This window comes from Cyanistes caeruleus, chromosome 32, assembly GCF_971803275.1.
Source record: "Cyanistes caeruleus chromosome 32, bCyaCae1.hap1.1, whole genome shotgun sequence".
Lineage (NCBI taxonomy): Eukaryota > Metazoa > Chordata > Aves > Passeriformes > Paridae > Cyanistes > Cyanistes caeruleus.
Genome location: NC_141733.1, coordinates 2,525,907 through 2,546,219, shown reverse-complemented (window position 1 = coordinate 2,546,219; position 20,313 = coordinate 2,525,907). Strand labels below are relative to the sequence as shown.

At 58.7% G+C, this 20,313-nt stretch overlaps 4 protein-coding genes across 11 annotated transcripts; 2 read left to right on the top strand and 2 right to left on the bottom strand.

The window, feature by feature from the left end:
• Positions 1–254: 254 nt before the first annotated feature.
• Positions 255–2,716, bottom strand: LOC147647939 (chymotrypsin-like elastase family member 1). The gene is made up of 8 exons (XM_086870535.1): positions 2,074–2,716; positions 1,897–1,979; positions 1,701–1,801; positions 1,327–1,452; positions 1,102–1,238; positions 735–880; positions 504–653; positions 255–387 (listed from the first exon to the last, which is right to left on the bottom strand). The coding sequence occupies exons 1-8, from the start codon at positions 2,453–2,455 to the stop codon at positions 370–372; spliced, it is 1,143 nt and encodes a 380-aa protein (XP_086726661.1). The 5' UTR covers positions 2,456–2,716; the 3' UTR covers positions 255–369.
• A 40-nt stretch (positions 2,717–2,756) lies between these two features.
• Positions 2,757–8,966, top strand: BIN2 (bridging integrator 2). 2 transcript variants are annotated; one of them, XM_086870525.1, is made up of 11 exons: positions 2,757–3,676; positions 5,007–5,087; positions 5,184–5,238; positions 5,992–6,086; positions 6,174–6,269; positions 6,346–6,453; positions 6,552–6,637; positions 7,176–7,251; positions 7,511–7,593; positions 7,858–8,452; positions 8,774–8,966. In XM_086870525.1, exons 1-11 carry the CDS (start codon positions 3,599–3,601, stop codon positions 8,867–8,869), a joined length of 1,449 nt encoding a protein of 482 aa, XP_086726651.1. In that variant the 5' UTR covers positions 2,757–3,598; the 3' UTR covers positions 8,870–8,966. The 2 variants fall into 2 exon arrangements, with proteins under 2 accessions (XP_086726651.1, XP_086726650.1); XM_086870524.1 differs by having other exon boundaries at positions 8,615–8,966.
• Positions 8,363–13,740, top strand: SMAGP (small cell adhesion glycoprotein). 7 transcript variants are annotated; one of them, XM_086870559.1, is made up of 4 exons: positions 8,363–8,452; positions 12,435–12,507; positions 12,602–12,676; positions 12,759–13,740. In XM_086870559.1, the coding sequence occupies exons 2-4, from the start codon at positions 12,477–12,479 to the stop codon at positions 12,920–12,922; spliced, it is 270 nt and encodes an 89-aa protein (XP_086726685.1). In that variant the 5' UTR covers positions 8,363–8,452; positions 12,435–12,476; the 3' UTR covers positions 12,923–13,740. The 7 variants fall into 7 exon arrangements, with proteins under 7 accessions (XP_086726685.1, XP_086726684.1, XP_023803171.1 ...); XM_086870558.1 differs by lacking the exon at positions 8,363–8,452 and adding an exon at positions 9,242–9,402 and having other exon boundaries at positions 12,312–12,507; XM_023947403.2 differs by lacking the exon at positions 8,363–8,452 and adding an exon at positions 9,243–9,402.
• DAZAP2 (DAZ associated protein 2) lies at positions 13,578–17,349 on the bottom strand. Its single transcript, XM_086870555.1, has 5 exons — positions 17,222–17,349; positions 16,096–16,208; positions 15,588–15,824; positions 14,740–14,915; positions 13,578–14,311 (listed from the first exon to the last, which is right to left on the bottom strand). Exons 1-4 carry the CDS (start codon positions 17,232–17,234, stop codon positions 14,790–14,792), a joined length of 489 nt encoding a protein of 162 aa, XP_086726681.1. The 5' UTR covers positions 17,235–17,349; the 3' UTR covers positions 13,578–14,311; positions 14,740–14,789.
• Between the last annotated feature and the right edge of the window lie 2,964 nt (positions 17,350–20,313).

Sequence of the window (20,313 nt, the reverse complement as noted above, 5' to 3'; positions counted from 1 at the left end):
ATTGCCAAGGATGTGCCTTGCTGCCCAGGAAGGGGATTTGCAGCGTTGCCCCTTTTCCAGCATCCCACAGATGTTCGGGCTGCCCCGCCAGCTCGGAGCCGGCTCCTGCTCGCCAGGGCTCTTCCCTGAGGAGTGAGGAGGAGGAGGAGGAGGACACGGGGAAGGGCCGGTGCGGGAGCTGGGAGGGGAGGAGGATGTCGGGCCGGAGGAGGAAGGATCGGCGGGCGCGGGACAAGGCAGCACGGAGGCACGGAGACGGGAGGAGAGATTTTATTGGGGCCGGCCCGGGTGCGAGAAGGCCGGAGCGCGGCCGGGGGGAGTCAGGGGATGTCCATGGGCGAGGGGCAGCGAGAGCTTGTCCCGCTCCGCTCAGTTCTGCGCGATCACCTGGAAGGGAGAAAGGGCCGGGCTGAAGGGCCGGGGCCGGTGCGCGGTGCCCCGAGAGCGCTGGGGCCGAGCCCCGGCCCGGCCCGGCCCGGCCCGGCCCGGCCCGGCCGCCTTACGCTGTTGATCCAGGAGATGTAGGCGGAGACGCGGGTGAACACGGTGGGTTTGCGGAGGACGTTGCAGCCCTGGCTGGACACGAAGCTGGTGACGCCGTGCACCTGGTACTGCCCGTTGACGGCGCAGTGCAGGGGACCGCCGGAATCGCCCTGCGGAGCGAGGAGCGGCGTGAGCCGGGGCTGCGGGGGGCGCCGGGGGTGGCGGGGGCAGCGCGGGGGCCGCGGCCGGACCTGGCAGCCGGAGCGCACGCCGTCCCCGCCGGCGCACACCATGGTGTTCTTGACGGTGGAGCCCCAGTAGGACGGGCTGGAGCAGGTCTGGTAGTCCACGACGGGCAGGTAGGCCTGGAGCAGGACGCTGGACAGCTGCCCGTTGCCTGCACGGACCCGGCGCCGGTCAAAGCAGAGCCCGGCCCCGCGCCGAGCCCCTCTGGCCCCGTCCGCCCGTCCCCCCCGAGCTCGGCACGGCCCCGGCCCGGCGCTGGGCACCCGCGGAGAGCCCCGAGCGAAGCCTCCAAGGGCTCCGAGAGCTCCTCCCGCGGCTGCCGGCGTAGCCCGGCCTCGGGGCACTTTGGGGCGGGGGGAGCCCGTCACTCACTGCGGGTCAGGCCCCAGCCCGTGATGTAGCAGGGGTAGCCGTCGGGCAGGATGGTGCCCTCCTGGGGCAGCACCGCCAGCTGCACGGCGTTGTTCAGGGTGGCGTAGCCGCTCAGGCGGAACAGGGCGATGTCGTAGCTGCCGGGGGGAGGGGGAGGATGTTACAAGGAGCCCTCCCCCAAATCCCGGCCGGGCTCCCCCCAGCTCTCCCTCCCGCCGCCGTTACCCTCCGGCCACGTTGCTGGGGTTCCAGTAGGGGTGCACGATGATCTTGCTGACGCTGAAGATCTGCTCGCTGCCCTCGTTGCTGTTGAGGTTGTGCTCGCCGGCCACAACACGGTAGTTCATGTTACTGCCGGCAAGGTGCGAGAACCCTCCATCAGCCCCGAATCCCGGTCACTCGGAGCGTGGAGCCGGGAGGGTCAGAGCAGGGAGAGGATGCTCCCACAGAAGCCCCATGGAGCCCCTGCCAGAGGAGCCCCAAAAGCCCCCCAAGGACGGCTGCTCTGCGGGGTTGGGGCAGGCAGAATTTCTCCTTGGGAAGGGTTTTGGGGGAAAGGAGCTTCGGCGAGAGGAAGGAGGGGTCCCCGCCCTGCTCACTTGTTCACGCAGTGGGCGGCGGTCATCACCCAGTTCCTCTGGATGAGGGAGCCTCCGCAGGTGTGGTACCAGCCGCCCCCGGAGTAATACTGGAGGGAGATCTGGGGAGGGGGGCGAGACACGGCGCGGGGCTCAGCGCAGGCTCCCGGAGCCAGGAGAGCCCCGGCAGCGGCCGTGGGACGGCGGCAGGACCCACCTGGTAGGGCCAGGCGTGCGAGCGCGCCTCGGTCCCTCCGACCACCCGCTGCATGTTCTCGACGTCCAGCTCGGAGCAGCGCCCTGGGGACAGAGGGACGGCGTGAGTCCCCACCGCGGGGGGGCTCGGGGGCGGTTTGAGGAGGCGCCGAGGCCGAAGGCTCCGGGCGGGACTCACCGCACAGGGCGAGCGCGGCGAGGAGCACGAGCTGCAGCATCATCCTGGAGCGCGGTGTCCGCGGTGGGACCGAGGCGCTGCCCCGCGGGAGCTTTAACGGGGCCGCGGGAGGAGGCGCGGGAAGGGAAGCAGGTGCTGCAGCCCCGGCCAGCGGCCTTGGCCCCTCTGCCCGAGCACACACAGCGCCGAGGCCGGGGCGGCCCAGGGACACCCCGAGCGTCCCTCGGCTCTGGATCCCAGGGAGACGCTGCCCCGCTGCGCTGGCACCTCCTGTTCCCGAGTTCCAGAGCGGTGGCACGAGTCTGGCCCGCTCCCGGCCCGAGAAGGCCTGGGCTGCAGCTCTCCGTGGCCTTGATTTGGGGGGTGGCTCCAAGAGCTCCATCCAACACCTGAACGGAGCCGCGTGGGCGCTGGGATGGGGAAATCGAGGCACAAACAGGGCACGACCTTCACCCCCTCCCCAAGCCCCCAGCACAGGCAGCGCTGGAGCAGGGCCGGGGCTCGGCCTCCCTGGGACCTGAGCTTGGGGCAAAATGAAGCAGCAGCAGCATGGTTTGAAACAAAGCCTGGAGTTCGGGCCAAAGCTGTGTCCCTTTTTACCCCCTGAACTCCACCCTGAGGCCGTTTTCGGGGGGAACCGCGGCTCTCGAGGCACAGGCACTGGCAAACAGCATTTGGGCTCACGGGGGTCATGGGGTCACCCAGGGCAACAAAATTGAAGGCAATGAAAAGCACCTGCTGCAGTTCTGCCCTTATCTCCAAGGAAAACATGAGACTCGACAGGAACACAATGTCCAAACAGTGCCATGCTTGTTCTGTCAGCACCAAGGGCACGGGGTGAGGGACAGCAGCAACGGCTGCGCCCTACACAGGGACACCTCAATCCAAAACTGATCCCCCAGTTGTGGCACTAAGAGCTGCCAACTCATTTGGGGGCTACAACAGTGGGATCTGTAGATTATTGAGATTTTTGGGATTGTCCTGTGCAGTGCCAAGAGCTGGACACACTCTTGTGTCCTATCAATCTTCAGATGTTCCAGAATTCTCTTTTCCCAGTGGGTCCCTTCCAACTCAGGATATCCATGATATTCCATGAGTCTGGACATCAGAGAGCACTTGGACAACACTCCTGGATTTTGGGGGTCTTTGCAGTTGTCTTTTTCAGAACTGGTGATTTTTATCATCCTTGCAAGTCCCTTCCACCTCCAGTTATTCTGTGATCCCAGAGGTCAGGGGCCTTTTTGACAAGTCTTGAACATTGGGATATTGTCATCAGTGGACATTTGGGATTGTCCTGTGCAGGTCCAGGAGCTGCCTTGATGATCCTTGTGGGTCCCTCCCAGCGCTGGATCCCCCATGGCCCCCCAGCCCTGTGGCCCAGCCCTGTTCTGGGTGCCAGGGAGGTTCTGGGGGTTCTGGGGGATCCGGGGTGCGCAGCGGATGCTGCCTGGCCTCGCCTCCAACTTCCTCCATCAAAACCCTCCAACGGCAGCTCCGCGGCCGCGGGCGGGGCTGGGCCGGGGCCATGGCCGAGGGCAGGAGCGGCAGCGCCGGGCTCTTCGCCAGGCAGGTCCAGAAACGCTTCAGCCGCGCCCAGGAGAAGGTAGGGAGATGCCACCCACTCCCAAATCCCAGCTTTGATTGGATTTGTCCTTCTTTCCCACCACAGTGCTCCCGGGGTGGCCCAAACGGCACAGCTCAGCACTTTTGGGTGCTCATGGGGTGGGAATTTGGGGTTTCTGTGTTGGTGTCATCGTTGCTCCAAGGCTTTTGAGGCATCTCCCAAAACTCCCCAAGATACTTTGGCTTCTCCGATGGTGGGGGTTTTTCCTCCCAAAACACCTCGCACAGGTTATGGGGGGGCTGTAGGGTGGTGGCACAGAGTGCCTGGGCTGGCTGGCACTGAGGGTCCCCAGCAGGACCCAGTGTGGCCAGTGGTCCCAGCAATGTTGGTGAGGTCGGCACCGGTCCCACAGGAAGCGAGGGGGAAGGGCTGCGGAAGCGGCACGAGCAGGGCAATTCGCAGCCGCTTTGGGGCATTTTGGGGGGGCTCTTTCCTCTCCCCAAAAAAGCAGCTGTGACTCCTCTTTTGGGGGGTGACACAAAGACCCCCTTCAAACCCTCACACTCCAGGGTTTCCTGGCCAGTGCTTGGTGCTAATTTTGGTCTTCCCACGACTCAATCATCCAGGCCAGGCTCCAGCTGCTTCCTGCACACAGCAAATCTCCCTCCCAGCCAGGCCCAGCCTCTTCCTGGATATCCCAAATCTCCCTCTGACCCAGCCCCAGCCTCTTCCTGGACACTCCGAAGCTCCCTGTTCCCAGCCCTGGCCTCTTCCTGTGGGGGGCCAAGCTCTTTGTGGAGACCCAAAAGTCCCTCCTGCCTGGCCCCAGCCTCTCCCTGGACACCTTGAATTTCTCCCCATTTGGCTTCAGTCATTTTCCAGAGGGTCACCCTCTTTCTGGGCACCCCAAAACTCCTTCTTGCCTGGCCCCAGCCTCTTCCCAGGGGAGCTCAATCTCTTCCTGGACTGCCTCAGTCCAGACCCAGCCCAGGAGGCTCAGCCTGGACACCCCAAATCTCCCCCATCTGGCCCAGCCTCTCTGCTCTCCTTCAGCCTCAGACCTTCCTCATCCTCTTCCTGGTGTTCCCTGTACCCCACAGTCAGGGCTCGGGGTGTTTTGGGGTGCACAGAACTGCACCCACAGGGTTTAGGGTGGGAGGTGGGCTAGCACCCAAAAATTCACAGTTTTCCTGAAAATAATAAAAGCACTGGGGGATGCAGTGAAATTTTGTGTTTCCGCATAAATCCTGGCCTGCCAGATCCTCAGCAGCCCCTCAGGGGGGTTTGGGGGGCCCTGGTGACCTCGGGGTGACCTCGGGATGACCTCGGGGTCTGGGAGGGGCTCTTCCCCTCTCTTTCTCCATCACAGGTTCTGCAAAAATTGGGCAAAACGGTGGAAACCAAAGACGAGCAGTTCGAGCAGAGCGCCTACAACTTCCAGCTGCAGCAGGTGACGGGGGGCAGCGGGGACATTGGGGACACCCCGAGCCAGTCCTGGGGGTCCCGGGGACAGCCCTGACCCCCCCCTCACCGCTGTGCTTTGCAGAACGAAGGTCACAAACTCTACAAGGACCTCAAGGGGTTCGTGGGAGCCGTGAAAGGTGCGGAACCGACACGGAACATCCCAGGAAAACTCGGGAACAGGGAGGGACTCGGGGCGGAGCCGGGATAGTAAATGAGAAAGAGCAGAGGAAATAAATCGTGCTTATAATAAATAGACTAGTAATAAAAAAATCAGTATTAAATCAAAAGAAAGAATAAATGAAAATCAATATTGAGAATAAATAGATTGTAACCTACAAATGGATAATAAAGACAAAGTAGATAATAAAAATACTCTTTGTGGAATAATAGATATTATATTATTATACATTAATACCATTAATACATTAATGTATTATATTATATATCTATATAATATATATTATAATATATTATATATTATATATATTACATATATGACATGTAATGTATATTATCTCATATATATAATGTATAATATCTCATTATGTATTAAATAAATATGGGATAATAAGGGGATAAAAATAATAGAGAGATAATGAAGAGATAAAAATAATAGATATTAAAATATATTAAAGATAAAATAATAAAAATACCGTATGTGGGATAATAGATAATAAATATATATGGGATATATATTCTATATGGGATATTAAATAGATAAACAGATAATACATATGGTATCTATTTGATATATAGGCTATATACAGGATAATAGAGACAATAAATAATTTAAAATAACACACCTGGGCTAATAAACAACAACAGACAAGAGTGAATAAATGAATCATGATAAATGGGAGGGGATAATGACGGGTACCTGTGCCCCACAGTGATGCACGAGAGCTCCCGCAAAGTGGCCGAGACGCTGCAGGAGATTTACAGCCATGAGTGGGATGGACACGAGGAGCTCCGAGCTATCGCTGATGTGAGCCCTGGGTGTCCCCAAGGGTCCCCTTGAAGCCTGGGGGGGTTGGAGGGTCCCGGGTGTCACCCCTGTCCTTGTGCCCCCCAGAGCAATGACCTCCTGTGGGATGACTACGAGGCGAAGTTGGCCGACCAAGCCCTGCGGCTCATGGAGAATTACCTGGCTCAGTTCGGGGACTTTAAGGTGTTTAACTGTGCGGTCGGGTGGGGCTGGGGACCGGGGGAACACGGGGGGGTCCTGGCTCACCTGTCCCCCCCAGGAGCGCATCGCCAAGAGGGGCCGAAAGCTCGTGGACTACGACAGTGCCCGGCATCACCTGGAGGCTCTGCAAAGCGCCAAGAAAAAGGACGAGGCCAAAATTGCCAAGGTTGGGACTCCCCGGGAGGCCCCGGCACAGCGGCCACGTGGGGACAGTCCCCCGGCCATGGGAACAAAGCCACCGCCCCCCCGTGTCCCTCCTGACAGGCTGAGGACGAGTTCAATAAAGCCCAGGCAGTGTTTGAGGACCTGAACAGGGACCTGCGGGAGGAGCTGCCAGTCCTGTACGGCAGGTACAGCATGTCACGGGCTGGGGACACCGCAGGGCCTCGGGGACATTCAGGGGCTGGGGGGACACTGCAGGGATTTGGGGATATCATGGGACTGGAGATCACTCTGGGGGTTGCCAGGCTGGGGATGTCCTGGGGCTGGGGGACATTGTGAGGGCTTGGGGACATCACGGACCAGGGGTTTGAGGGACATTGTGGGGCTGGGGGACACGGGCTGGGCATGAGTGCCATCGGGAGACCTCACCAGGTCCCCCCATGGCAGGGAAGAACTTGTGTGGGTCTCTCCTCAAAGCCCGCCCTGGGGACACATCGGGGGTTTGGGGGGACATCGGCCACGGGGCCCTGTGGCAGTGGGAGGTGGCAACTCAACAGCACCCATGGGGTGGCCCTGAGGGGGCCATTCCCCTTCCAGCGGGGTCCACGGAGTTGGGGACTCAGCAGGTGGGGTGGGTGGGACGTGGCTGAGCACCCCCAGACCCCTCCGGTGTCCCCTCCGTGGGACATCGCGTGTAGCCCCAGATCCCTCCCATGTCCCCCGCAGCCGCATCGCCTGTTACGTCACCGTTTTCCAGAACATCTCCAACCTCCGTGACGTCTTCTACAAGGAGATGAGCAAGGTGGGGAGGGCACCCCAAAACACTTCCCCCTCCCCCCGGCAGCAGGAGGTGCCCTCAGGTGTCCCCAGATGTCCCCAGGTGTCCCCAGGTGGTGATGCCGCTGCTGTTCCCCTGCAGAGTCCCTGCTCTTCATTTATTTCATTCAGAGCAGCCCGAGGGTGTTTGGGGTGTCCCGAGGTGTTGGGGGCCCTGCTGAGCCCCCGGGTGATGGGGAGCACCTGGGGACCCCCTGATTTGTTTCTGTGTCCCCCCTGCCCAGCTCAACCGGGACCTGTATGAGGTGATGAGCAAACTGGAGAAGCAGCACTCGAGCAAGGTGTTCATCATCAAAGGTGTTCCCAGGTAACACCTCGGGGAGATGAGGGGACAGCCGAGGTTAAGGGGACAATTCGCCCCCCAGCCCCCCACAAATGTGATGGAGGCTCCAGTCCCAGAGTCCTGGGGTGGGTGGACATCTGCAAAAGAAGGGCTGAAGGTGCTTTTTGGTGGGCCTGGGGAATTAATCAGGGTCCTGCTGGATGGGGAAGCATCACCTGCGAGCTGGGACAGTGACACCCCAAGGATGCCTGGGGACACCCCAAGCTGAACCCCTCTGTCCTCCCCCAGCAACCGCCGCTCTCTGGTCATCTCCGCGCCCGTGAGCCCCCCGGCCGCGTTCCCCTGCCCGGACAAGGCGCCCGTGCTGGACGCGGAGGTGACACCGGCGTCCCCCGGCGGGGGCAGCGCTGCCACCGAGACCAACGGAGACCCGGGGGCTGTTTCCCCCGGGCCCCCCCCGGCCTCGCCAGCCAGCGGGGGCTCCCTGGACACGGCCTCGGTGTCCAGCGAGGAGAGCCCGGAGCCCATCTCCGAGCCCGATTCTGTGTCCCCTGCTCAGGAGACATCGCAGCCGGGGGGTGACAGCGGGGGGCGGGGGGGGCCCGAGGGCATCGCCACCTCCCTGGCGTCACTGATTTTATCCGAGGCCATTGCCCAGGCCACCGGCACCTCGTCGCCAGAGCCGGGAAAAGCCACGGACACGGCCGGGGACGGCGCGGCCACCGGCGCTGAGGGTCGGGCAGGTCCCGAGGAGCCGCGGGCCCCCAGCGCAGCTCTGCCCTGCCGTGTGCTCGGACCCGCGGAGCCGTGTCAGCTCGGCGGGGACCGGGGACAGCGCGGTGACACCGAGGACAGCGCGGAGGTGACGGATGTCGAGGCAGAGGTGCGCAAAACTCGGCTGGGAAAGTTCTGGGAGACGCCAGGGGTGGGAGAGGGGAACACGCACAGGGGGATCCCTGAATGGGGGGGGGCACCCGGGCGGGATGTGGGGACACGAGACCGAGGCGGGGGACAAACCCAGCCCGTGGGACACCCCCTGCTGCAGGTGGCGCTGGACCTGCCCCTCCCCGCGGTGTCGGGCCCGGGAACGCCGGACCCCTCTGGATCCCCAACCCAGGCGGGTGCAAAGGGCGGGGCTCGGTCCCTTTTGGATGGGATTGAACGGGATCACGAGGTGCCGGTGTCACCCCCACGCCTCTCCCAGGGCTGTTCCGGGACACCGGAGCAGGACACGAGCCAGGACCCCTCAGATGCTGCAGAGTCGCCCCAGGATCCCCCCGAGTCCCTCAGCGCCCTGTGATCCCACAGGAAATACGGCGTCTTTCCCAAATTCATTCCCCAGAATGCATTTCCCAGCCCCCATCCCGTACGAAATAAAGATGGAAAAGGTGGCAAAACCCCAAGTTTCCATCTGGGATTGCGGATGGGGTCCGGGGGGAAGCCCACCGGCGGATTTGGGGTGGCTGAGGAGTTGGGGGGTGGGGGGAGTTAGGGATTGTCACTCTCCGCCCCCCCCCGCTCCAACATCCGTGACTCAGGGAAAAGGCATCGAGCCTGTTCCACCAGCTCCCGGAAAATGCACTGTCATGCCAAAAATAAAACAAGCTACCCCAATTTCCCCCTCCCGTGACCCAGAATTCCCCCATTCCCACACAAAGCCCGATTCCCAATCTCCGGGGTGATGGATTGGCCCCGTAGCCAGCGAGGGGTTAACGGGGGAGGAATCCTGGGGGTTGATCCTCATTCCGGCCGAACTGGAAAAGTGAGGAATGAAAAGGGCAACGCCTTCACCTGGGCAGCGCCTTCACCTGGAGCCGCACATGGTGCCGGCAGGTAAGAGCTGCAGGAGTGTGACCTGGATCCCGCGATGCCCCCCGAAATTCCCATTCCCTGGGGGGTTTCAGGGAATTCCTACACCAGACACAGGGATTTGGATACGGAGGCACCAGAGCCCTGCAATGAGGGACGGGGTGCGCGACTGGTCTGGGGTGAAGCCGGAATGTCGGGGCTCGGCCGGGCATTTTCCAGCTGGATTTGGGGTGGAAGGGGAGGGAAAAGGCCGGATCCTGCCTCAGGGAGAGGCTGAAACCAGGAAATCCGGCAGGAAAGCTGAGGGGGAAACAGGGGGAGCAAAGTGCTGATCCCAGGGGATCATCCCAAGGTGACTGAGAAGAAACGAGGGTGAGCAGCAAATCCTGCCCTCCACCCGCTGGGGAGGGGAGGGGGGGCTGGGAAGGGGCTGCTGAGCACCCCCAAAAGAAGCCTGTGGGGATGATCCCATCCTCCATCCGCTGGGAATGGGAATGGAAGTGGGATGGGAACGGGGGGGCTGTGAAGGCACCGCTAAGCACCCCTAAAAAATCCCTGTGGGGATTCTCCTCCAGTCCTCCAGGCACCGGGAATGAGGATGGGGATCAGGATGGAGGGGCTGCATCCCCAGTGCTCCTTGGAGGAGTTTTCAGGATGGGAGCAGCGGTGCAGGGCAGAGTTTCCCTTGGGAACAGCTCTGGAGCCACTGGGCCGGAGCACAGGAATGAGGAAGATGAGGGTTTTTCACAACCCTGCTTTAAAAACACATGGAAATCCATTGGGATGCAGTTTGCTGGGAATGATTCACTCCTGCTGCCAGCCCCCCTCTTCCGGGCTGGATCCCAGCCTGGCACTGCCAAAAACCCCGCGGGTTTCTGTGTTGGCAAGCGCCAGTTCCTTCCCACGATCCCGAGGAGGGAGCACTGAGGGGCATCCACACGGAGCATCCCTGCCCCAGGAGAGAGCACAAGGAGCTCCACTTCCATGACCACACATGGTTTGATGGAAATCAAACCTTTCCCTCAGATCAAACTCGCTTTAAACCTTTGGTGAGTCCCAGGATTCCATTTCTCAGCTACTGTGGGTCGCAGGATTCCATTTTTTGGGTGCTGGGGCACAGAACTGGTTCATGTTTCCCACTGCTAATGCCAGACTCTTGCCAAGAAACCCTCCCTAAGGCTCGGAGCAGCTCCCGTTCCACCCTGCAGCACCTTTTCCTATTTTTCTATTAAATCCCAGTCTCTTTTGGGGAAATCAGACACAGTTTTCGCTCTGAAGCCGCCCAGGAGCAGCAGCTGCTCCATGGGAAGGTCGTGGCTGCCTTTGGGAAAGGCCCAGAGCTAGGAGAGCTTCACAGCAACGCTGAGTTTAACAAAGGGCTGGGTTAAAACAAAACTAGATTTAAAGCAAAACTGTTTAAAGAAAAACTTTGTTTAATTCAAAGTTGGGTTTAAAGCAAAACCATGTTTCAAACAAAGCTGGGATTAAAGCAACTCTGGATTTAATGCAAAACTCTGTTTAAAGCAAGCTGTGTTTGAAGGAAAGCTGTTTTTAAGGCAAAATCAGGTTTAATTCAAATCTGTGTTTAATGAAAAGCTGGACTTAAAGTGAAGTTGGGTTTAAAGCAAAACCAAGTTTAAACAAAAGCTGGGTTTAACATAAAGCTGGACTAAATTAAAACTAGGCTTAAAGCAAAATTGTGCTGGAAATAAAATCGGGTTTAATGCAAAGCTGGGTTTAAAGCAAAGCTGGGTTTAAGGCAAAAACGGGTTTAAAACAAAGTTGGGATTAATGCAGAGTTTGGTTTCAAGCAAAACAAAGCTTTAAATGAAACTATTAAAGCAAGGTTTAATATAGGACTAGTTTTAAAGCAGAACTGGTCTTACAGCAAAACCAGGTTTAAAGCAAAGCTGGGTTTAAATTAAAACTGGATTAAAGCAGAGCAGATTTTAAGTAAAACTGAATTTAATGAGTGAGTGGCTGCTGCCAGTGCGAGCCGGGCATTGCCTGCTCGGGGTCCCCGCTCCTCCCTGTCCCGCTGCGGGGAGGGGAACGTTCACTTCCCAATTCCCGGCTCTCCCCCGGCCCCAATTCCCGGGATTTCTCCCCCAGTTCCAATTCCCAGCCCAAATTCCCGGGATTTCCCCCCCAGTTCCAATTCCCGGCCCCAGTTCTCGATTCCCGGCCCCAATTCCCGGGATTCCCCCCTCGGTCCCAATTCCCGACCCCGATTCCCGGCCCCAATTCCCGGGATTTCCCCCCCGGCCCCGATGCCCGGGCTCTCCCCCGGCCCCAATTCCCGGTTAAATTCCCAATTCCCAGCCCCAATTCTCGGGATTTCCCCCTCGGTCCCAATTCCCGGCCCCGATTCCCGGCCCCAGTTCCCGGGATTTCCCCCCTGGTTCCAATTCCCAATTCCCGGCCCCAATTCCCGATTCCCGGCCCCAATTCCCGATTCCCGGCCCCGCCCCGCTCCTGCCCCGCGGCCGCGCTCCCGCCGCTCGATTTCCTCTATTTTTAAAGTCCCCAAACAAATGAGATTTGATTCGCTCCCGGCCGCGCTGAGTCACGGAATCCCCGAGCCCCGGAGCCACCGGCCCCGAGCGCCGGAGCCACGGCCGGGACACTCTGGAGGGTCCCGGGGGTCCCCACCGGGCACAGCCAGGGTGGGTCCGGCAGTTCCACGTCCCGGCTGCGGCATCGACCTCCGGCTCAGGATTTAGGGCATTTTCAAGGACTTTCAGGCACTTTGAAGCTCTCAAAATTTGGGAGCGAATCCAGTCGGGGGCTGGTTCTTCTCTGCCCCGGCTCCGACCCCAGCCCCAGTGGTACCAGTGCGTTACTGGTGCGGCAATACCGCCCCGCCCCCCTCAGAGCGGAGCTTTTCGGGGAGATTTGTGGGAAATCACTACTTTTATCCCTGTTTTTGGCAGTTCCGAAGGAATCCGGAGCCTCACCTGGAAGGAGCCACTGGAAGGAGGGATCTCAGCCCCACCTGAGCACAGGTGATGGGGCTTTGAGTGGGAACTCACCGCTTTTACCGCTATTTTTGGCAGCTCTGAAGGACCCCAAACATTCACCTGGAAGGAGCCGATGCGATGGAGGGGGATCAGCCCCACCTGAGCTCAGGTGAGCACCTGGAGCCGCTTTTCCGAGCTCTTCCCACGTTTTCCACCTGGCTCAGCCCCTCCCTGACCTCCATCTCTCCCCTGTCCCGAGGAAGACATGACCACCCCGTACCTGAGGAAGGCTCCCACCCCCCGTGGCCATGAGGACGCCGACACCGCCGTCATCGCAGGTGAGGCCGCGGCCGCTGCTCCGGCCCGGGGCCGCTGCGGTCGCTCCGGGCTGAGCCCTGGTGCCCTGTGCTTGTCCCGCAGTGGTGATCACCCTGGTGTTCCTCACCTTGCTGACGGTGCTGGTGGTGATCGGGATTTACCTGTACCGGAACCAGGGCTCCTACCGCACCTACGAGCAGCCGGAGCCGGACGCGGCCCCGAGGGAGGAGGCTCCGGCCAAGGAGAAGGAGGAATATTTTATCTAAGGACGCACCCGGGATCCGCATAGGTCCCGAAATTCCCTGGAGCTGGGGGTCTACATAAATTTTTTCAGGAGTTAGGATGCTGCCGGAATTCCCTGGCATCGGGGATCTGCCCAAATTTTCGGGAGTTGGGGATCCACCTAAATATCCCGGAGTTGAGGAATTTCTTGGAGGTGGGAGATCTTCTTAAGTTGGGAATCTGCCTGAATTCCCTGGAGTTGGGGCTCTACCCGAATTTCCTGGCACTGGGGTTCTGCCTAAATTCCCTGGATTTGAGGATCCACCTGAATTTGAAACCTGCCTAAATTCCCCGACATTGAGGTTCTGCCTAAAGATCCTGGAGCTGGGATCTGCCTGAGTCTCCTGGAGTTTGTGATCTACCTAAATTCTCTGGACCTGGGGTTCTGCCTAAAGTTGAGGATCTACTGGCTGATTTTGCTTGGTTTGTTGTTTTTTTTTTTTCCTTAATTTATGAAGCCAACCATGGAAGGAATATGTGGGTGCCTGAGGGCAGGAAAAACCCCAAATACCCCCCAAAAATAATAACCCCGAAAGAGGAAGTTCCCAACCCAGCAGGAAAAAGGAAAGAAGTGAGGAAACCCCCAGCTAGCAGCAGCCAAAGAGGTTCTCAGAGGCCAAACAGAAATTTGTTACTTCATTTAAATTTTCAAAATAATCTTTATTTTATTTTTGGTTTTTAGTATAAAAACTCCACAAGTTCAGTGCAGCACAGAGAGTCCGAGAGCCGAGCTGGGGAACAGTCAGGGATGGTCACACACACAGGACATGGATTCAGATTAAAATGAAATATTACAATAAAATAGAGTTGAATCTGAGCTCTTTCTTCATCAAATAACAACCAAAAAGAAGAAAAACACCCGATTGAGGATCCCTGAAATGTTCCTCGAAAGCTTGTGGAGTTTGGTTATCAATGCAGGCATGAGTCACTGATAAACACATCGATAAACCCATTCACAACTCATTTCCGAACACCCCATTCATAAAAATCCACCTACAAACATCCCATTCATAAAACTCATTCATAAAGCCACCAATAAACACCTCATTGATAAAGCCATTGATAACCCCCCAAAGCGAGCCCATGATCCGAGGGATTTGTGTGCTCACTGACAGTTCCCACACACCCAGGACAGATGGCAACCAGCCTCTCGGATTTAAGGAATTTGGGTGCAAAAACACCAGGTTTGAGTTAAAATCAAGCATTTGCTAATTAAGCATCGGTTAAACCTGGTTCTAGCTGGAACGGGAGAATCCCACGGGAGCTGCAGCAGGGCCCTGGCACCGGTCATGGCTTTAATTAGAGCTGAAGTGCAAACAATCCAAGATTACTCAAGAGTGGGTTAAAAAATTCCCAGGACAGGAGAGATGTTTCTGGAAGAGAAAGGTGGGAGAGGGTGAGGGGGCACCTCTGGAGTGAGGCAGGGAAGGGCTCAGGTCCTTCCCATTAGTGGGGAAGGAGATTTTTGCCTCTGAGAAGGGAATTTATTTTGTCTCTGGAGAGATTTTGTCTGTTTTCTACCCAAAATCCACCTTTCCAAAAAAGAAGGGAGACCCAGATGGGTCCAGCAGAGGGATGAGGGTGGCGGAAGGGGAACTGCTCCCCAGGGTGTAATTAGGCCATTAATTAATTAGATCTGCATGTAAATGAGGAAGAGGCGGGGCTGAGCTCACCCCTATTTGTGAATGAACCCCCTGGGATCCCCCAATTAACCAAACCCCTCCCCTGTCACCCACTCGTGTCACCTGCAGGGAGGGGACCCTCCCCGGCCTTTGGGGCTCCCCAGGCCCGGTGCAGGTACCTGGGGGAAGGTGCTGATGGGCAGGGGGGCCCCCCAAACCCGGCCCCCCCTCACCAGAGGCTGAAGCCGCCCCCAGCCCCCCCCAGGAAGCCCCCCTTGCGCGGGGGCAGCAGGACGGCGGCTCCGGGCGGGACGGGCACCGGGGGGGCACCCGGGGGGCATCCGGCAGGCGGCGGCTGCAAGACACAAACAGAGGGGACAGGTCACTGTCACGACATGGGGACAGCTGAGGTCACTGTCACGACATGGGGACGGCCGAGGTCACCGTCACAACAGGACAGGCCACCCAGCGTCAGCGTCGTGACAGGAGGGAGACAAGGTCACTGCCACAGGACAGGACAGCCAAGCTTGGTGTCACACCTGGGGTGGGCACGAAGCCCCCTGGGCTCTGGGTACACAGCAATGTCTGGGGACACGTTGGGTCCTCAGCCCTGACCCACCTCTGAGGCCTGCGGCACCTGCGCCAGGTAGGGGACACCTGTCACCTGTGCTGCCACCTGGGGTCCAGGAAAGCAGGAACCTCTCAGGTTCCAGGGAAGGGGAGCCAAGAGAGTCTGGGGAAGCAGGGACCAGGACCCTCCCCCAGCTCCCAGGAAACGCCAGGCCCAGGTGTGGGGACAGTTGAGGTCAAGTGGCCGAGGCCTCCCTTGCCCTGCTCTCCCCAGCCCAGATTTGGGCAGTACCAGCCACACCCAGCCTGGCTGTGAACCAGAGCCACCCGCAACCCCCGATCCCACCTGGAAGTGCCCAAGGCCAGGCGGGCTGGGACTCATCTGGGCCAGGGCCAGGTGATCTTCCGGTCCCTCCCCACCCAAATCCCCCTGTTCTGTGGCTCCACCTGCACTCACCGGGATGCTGCCGGTGCCACCTGTCCCCAGCCTGGCTCCGGTGTCAAACCCCCCTTCCAGCAGCACCGTGGATCCCGGTGGATACACCTGTCCCAGTGGGAAATAGGCCACGGGGGTGCCCAGAGCCCCCACGGGCAGCGGCGGGGCCAGGGGCAGGTACAGGGACGCACCTGGGTACACTGGGGACATGGGGGGGACGCCGGCAGCACCCAGGGGGACGAAGCTGAGACGGTAGAGCTGGAAAAACATCAAGTCAGCAAAGTTAGACAGGTGTTATCCCACATCCAGGTGTGCATCCAGCACCCAGGGGGACTCTCAGCCACCTGCAGGAGCAGGGAATCACCTGGAATTCATCCCTGGGCTTTACTGGGGGGGTTTTGGGTCACCTGGGCTATGAGAAGGAGGGGTCCCTGTCCAAGGGAACCAGGTGAGCTCCAGGGTTCTCCCTGGGCTATGGACAGGAGGGGTCCCAGGGGTAAATGCCCCTCTGGACAGGTGTCCCACCTACCTCGGGGTACGCAGCTGCAGGGTCAAGGTAGGGGGGCGGCTGCAGCAGGGGAAGAGTCTGGGGGTACCCGGGGGGGGCCGGGCCGGGGAATGAGGGCTGGCCTGGAAACGGCCCTGGGAGAGAGAAACGGGTCAGGAGAGCCAGGACGGAGGAGTTCGGGGCTTTGGGATTGAGCCCAAAATTGCCCTGCCGGGAAAAGGCATAACCCCCGTGCCCCCCTCAGGGAATCAACCCCCCATTCCCCCATCACCACTGCCCCGTTCCCCCCATCACCACTGCCCCGTTCCCCCCATCATCACTGCCCCTGTACCCCCATCATCACTGCCCCGTTCCCCCCATCACCACTGCCCTGTACCCCCATCACCACTGCCCTGTACCCCCATCACCACAGCCCCTGTACCCCCATCATCACTGCCCCTGTACCCCCATCACCACAGCCCCTGTACCCCCATCATCACAGCCCTGTACCGCCATCACCACTGCCCCTGTACCCCCATCATCACTGCCCCTGTACCCCCATCATCACAGCCCCTGTACCCCCATCACCACTGCCCCTGTACCCCCATCACCACTGCCCCTGTACCCCCATCATCACTGCCCCTATACCCCCATCACCACTGCCCCGTTCCCCCATCATCACTGCCCCTGTACCCCCATCATCACTGCCCCGTTCCCCCATCATCACTGCCCCTGTACCCCCATCACCACTGCCCCTGTACCCCCATCACCACAGCCCCTGTATCCCCATCATCACTGCCCCGTTCCCCCCCCCATCATCACTGCCCCTCCTGTGCCCCCTCCATGGCACCAGCCCGGCCTCAACGTCCCCACAACGGTGTCACCCCCTCCCTCCCATGGTATCTCCCCCCAAGTCCTCAGACCCCCCCCCCCCCGGCGCCCCCTCCCATGGTATCTCCCCCACCCCGGTCTCAGCCCCGCCCCCGGGCCAAAGCGAGGCTGAGCACGCGTCTCCATGACAACCCTGGCCCCGCCCCCTCTGTCCGTGCGGCCCCGCCCATCCGGCGCCCCCACGCGCCCTTAAAGGCGCCGCGCGGCCGGGGCGGCGCTCCCTGATGGGGGCGGGGGCCCCGGTAAAAGGGGACCGAGGGCTCCGCCCCGGCCTTGCCTTTGCCGTTCATGGCGGCGGCGGCTCCCGCTGTCACGGCGGGAGGAGCGGGAGGAGGAGGAGGAGGCGGGGGCGGCCCGTGGGGGAGGGTGAGGGACGGGGCAGGAAGCGGGGCAGGAACCGAACGTCGTGACGTCATCGCGCTCGGGGTGGGGCCGCGCGCTCTTAAAGGGGCCGCGGGAAACGGGAGGGGGGAGGGAGGGGCTGGAGGAGGAGGGGTCCCTAAACAGGGATTGGGGGTCCCTAAACAGGGATTGGGGTTCCCAGGGGAGGGGCTGGAGAGGGAGGGGTCCCTAAACAGAGATTGGGGGTCCCTAAACAGAGATTGGGGTTCCCAGGGGAGGGGCTGGAGAGGGAGGGGTCCCTAAACAGGGATTGGGGGTCCCAAGGGAGGGGCTGGAGGGGGAGGGGTCCCTAAACAGGGATTGGGGGTCGCAGGGGAGGGGCTGGAGGGGGAGGGGTCCCTAAACAGGAATTGGGGGTCCCAAGAGAGGGGCTGGAGGGGGAGGGGTCCCGGGGTGCCCGGGGAAAGCTGGCGGGGCTCAGAGGGAGGGAGGGAGGGGTCACTAAGCGGGGTCTGGGGTCTCCCTAAGGGGTTTTGGAGGTGAAGAGGGGTCGCTAAGGGGAGGTTGGATGAGGGGGTTCCCCTGAACCCCCCGGTTTTGGCCCAGGTGGGACCATGAGGGACTCCCCTGGTTCAGGTGCAGGGGAGGCAGGGGTGGAAAATGGTGTTTAAAAATGAAATCTCAAATATAGAGAACAATAGAAAATACTGGTAATAAAATAATAGCTAATTCTATATTTGCGCATTAATACATAAGAATTTAATATAAAATACAGTTAAATATTTATAAAGTATTTATAAAATATCTACAAAACCTTTAGAGATATATCATATATACTATAATAATACATAAAAATAGTAAATAATAAATATTTTAAAAATTAATACAGTAGTGTAACGTATAATATAGGAATAAATATTAATAAGGATTAATAAATAAAATAATTAATATACCAGTATAAGTAAAAATAATATAATTGTGCATTAATATATAAGATAATATATAGTATAATATGAATATATGTCACCAAATATTTATGTAATACACAATATATAGCATAATAGTATAATATATTGGAAAATTCAGTAAGTACTGATAAAATATACAATATATAGTACATAAAATATATATAATGTGTATCACATATATAAAGCTATATATAAATAATCCATATATCTCTATATCATTAAAGAGCCCCCTTAGGTTGTAAAACGCCCCCTGAAAGTCCAAAATTCCCATTTTTTGGGGTGATTTTCCCGCTCCCTCTCTCTTCATTTCAGCCGCACTTTAAGGACTCAAATCTCTCCTTTTCCGCCTTCTTTTCATCCAGCTCCAGCCCCAAACCCGAGGGAGCCGCTCATGAATAATGTAGCAGCTGCGGCATGAATATGCAAATTACCCTCCCGGTGGTGGGGATGTGGTAATGAATAATTCATGAGTGGGAAATTTTCCTTCCCTTCAAATTGCACAGAAATGGAAAAAAAAAAAAAAAAAATAATATTTACCTTTAAAGTGGGACCAGATGCTGCTCAGGGACCCCCAGACCTTCCCTTAGGGACCCCCCAGACCTTCCCTTAGGGACCCCCGTGCCCCCAGGCCTGGCCCCGACCCCTCTTCGGGAGCCCAGAACCACTTAGAGACCCCCCATCCCCTCCAGACCCCCCCCCTTGGGACCCTCTTTAGGGATCCCCTCTACCCCCAGACCCCGTTTAGAGATTTCTCTCCCCCTCAGTCCCCAGACCCTGCTTAGGGACCCCCAGACCCAGTTTAGAGACCCCTCCCCCCCCAGTTCCCAGACCCTACTTAGGGACCCCTCAGACCCTGCTTAGGGACCCCGAGACCCCGCTTAGGGACCCCCCAGACCCGTTTAGGGAGCCCTCTCCCATCCCAGTCCCCCTGACCCGCTTAGGGACTCCCCAGACCCATTTAGGGACCCCCAGACCCGTTTAGGGACCCCTCCACCCCCAGTTCCCCAGACCCGCTTAGGGATCCCCCAGACCCCACTTAGGGACTCCCCAGACCCATTTAGAGACCCCCAGACGTGTTTAGAGACCCCCAGACCCATTTAGGGACCCCTCCCCCCCAGTTCCCCAGACCCATTTAGGGACCCCCCCTCCCGTCCAGCCCCCCTTAGTGCCCCCCCGTCCCTCCCGGCCCCCAAGGCCCCCCTCAGCTGAGTCTTTGTTAATTAAAATCCGCCCCTCCACCAGAGCTGGTTTTTTAACCCGTATGCAATCTATTAGCTCTATGCAAATGTATGCAAATGTATGCAAACGAGCCTGGGATTTAACTAGCTGTAGTTATTTAACGATTCGTATTAAATATTCATAATCACGGCAGCTCATATGCAAATGAACCCGGCAGAACTGGGCCGCGGCCGCCAATAACAGGTGCACCTGGGCTAATTAGAATATTAATGAATATTAATGATTATTAATGAGGAGGGGTCGGTCTGGCTGTGGGGTCATTAATATTTGGTCCTGTTCCCCCCATCCCTTTGTCCTGTCTCGTTTGGGGGGATCCGGACACTTTGGGGGCTTGGGGGGCTCTGGGATGGGGGGTTCACAGTTTTGGGGGGTCTGGAATTGGCGGTCTGGGATTTTAGGAGGGTCTTGGATTTGGGATCTGGGGTTTGGGGGGGTCCTGGCACTTTGGGGTCCGGGATTTTGGGGGTCCAGGATTTGGGATCCAGGGTTTGGGGGGTCCTGGCACTTCCCGGTCTTGGGTTCTGGGGGGGCTGGGCTGGGAACCTCTGATTTGGGGGTCCCGGGGCTGAAGAGGCTTCTGCAGCTCGGGGGTCTCTGGTTTCTGGTTCTGGGGGTGTCCCTGGTCTCAGGCTCTGGGGGGCTCTGGGGTGTCCATCTGTTGTGGTGGGGGGGGTCTCTGGTTCAGGGGGGGCTTTTGGCCTTGGGGCATTTCGGGAGCCTCTGACTCGTGGGGGGTTTCCGGAGGGGCTCTGGGGTCTCACTGGCCGCACGGGGTGTTCGGGGGTCTCTGTCCCAGTGGGGTCTCTGGAGGGTCTCTGGG

Bases quoted from the DNA above. Each gene is read 5' to 3' on its own strand.
- LOC147647939 (XM_086870535.1), bottom strand. From the start codon at position 2,455: ATGGAGCTCTTGGAGCCACCCCCCAAATCAAGGCCACGGAGAGCTGCA. The intron at 1,453-1,700 runs GTGAGCAGGGCG...CCTTGCCGGCAG, and splicing joins GCCGCCCACTGCGTGAACAA to TAACATGAACTACCGTGTTG. The intron at 1,239-1,326 runs GTAACGGCGGCG...TCCCCCCGGCAG, and splicing joins CCCAGCAACGTGGCCGGAGG to CTACGACATCGCCCTGTTCC.
- BIN2 (XM_086870524.1), top strand. From the start codon at position 3,599: ATGGCCGAGGGCAGGAGCGGCAGCGCCGGGCTCTTCGCCAGGCAGGTC. The intron at 3,677-5,006 runs GTAGGGAGATGC...TCTCCATCACAG, and splicing joins TCAGCCGCGCCCAGGAGAAG to GTTCTGCAAAAATTGGGCAA. The intron at 7,252-7,510 runs GTGGGGAGGGCA...CCCCCTGCCCAG, and splicing joins TCTACAAGGAGATGAGCAAG to CTCAACCGGGACCTGTATGA.
- SMAGP (XM_086870559.1), top strand. From the start codon at position 12,477: ATGGAGGGGGATCAGCCCCACCTGAGCTCAG. The intron at 12,508-12,601 runs GTGAGCACCTGG...GTCCCGAGGAAG, and splicing joins TCAGCCCCACCTGAGCTCAG to ACATGACCACCCCGTACCTG. The intron at 12,677-12,758 runs GTGAGGCCGCGG...CTTGTCCCGCAG, and splicing joins CGACACCGCCGTCATCGCAG to TGGTGATCACCCTGGTGTTC.
- DAZAP2 (XM_086870555.1), bottom strand. The intron at 15,825-16,095 runs GTAGGTGGGACA...ATGTTTTTCCAG, and splicing joins CTGCAGCTGCGTACCCCGAG to CTCTACCGTCTCAGCTTCGT. The intron at 14,916-15,587 runs GTGAGTGCAGGT...TGTGTCTTGCAG, and splicing joins GTGGCACCGGCAGCATCCCG to CCGCCGCCTGCCGGATGCCC.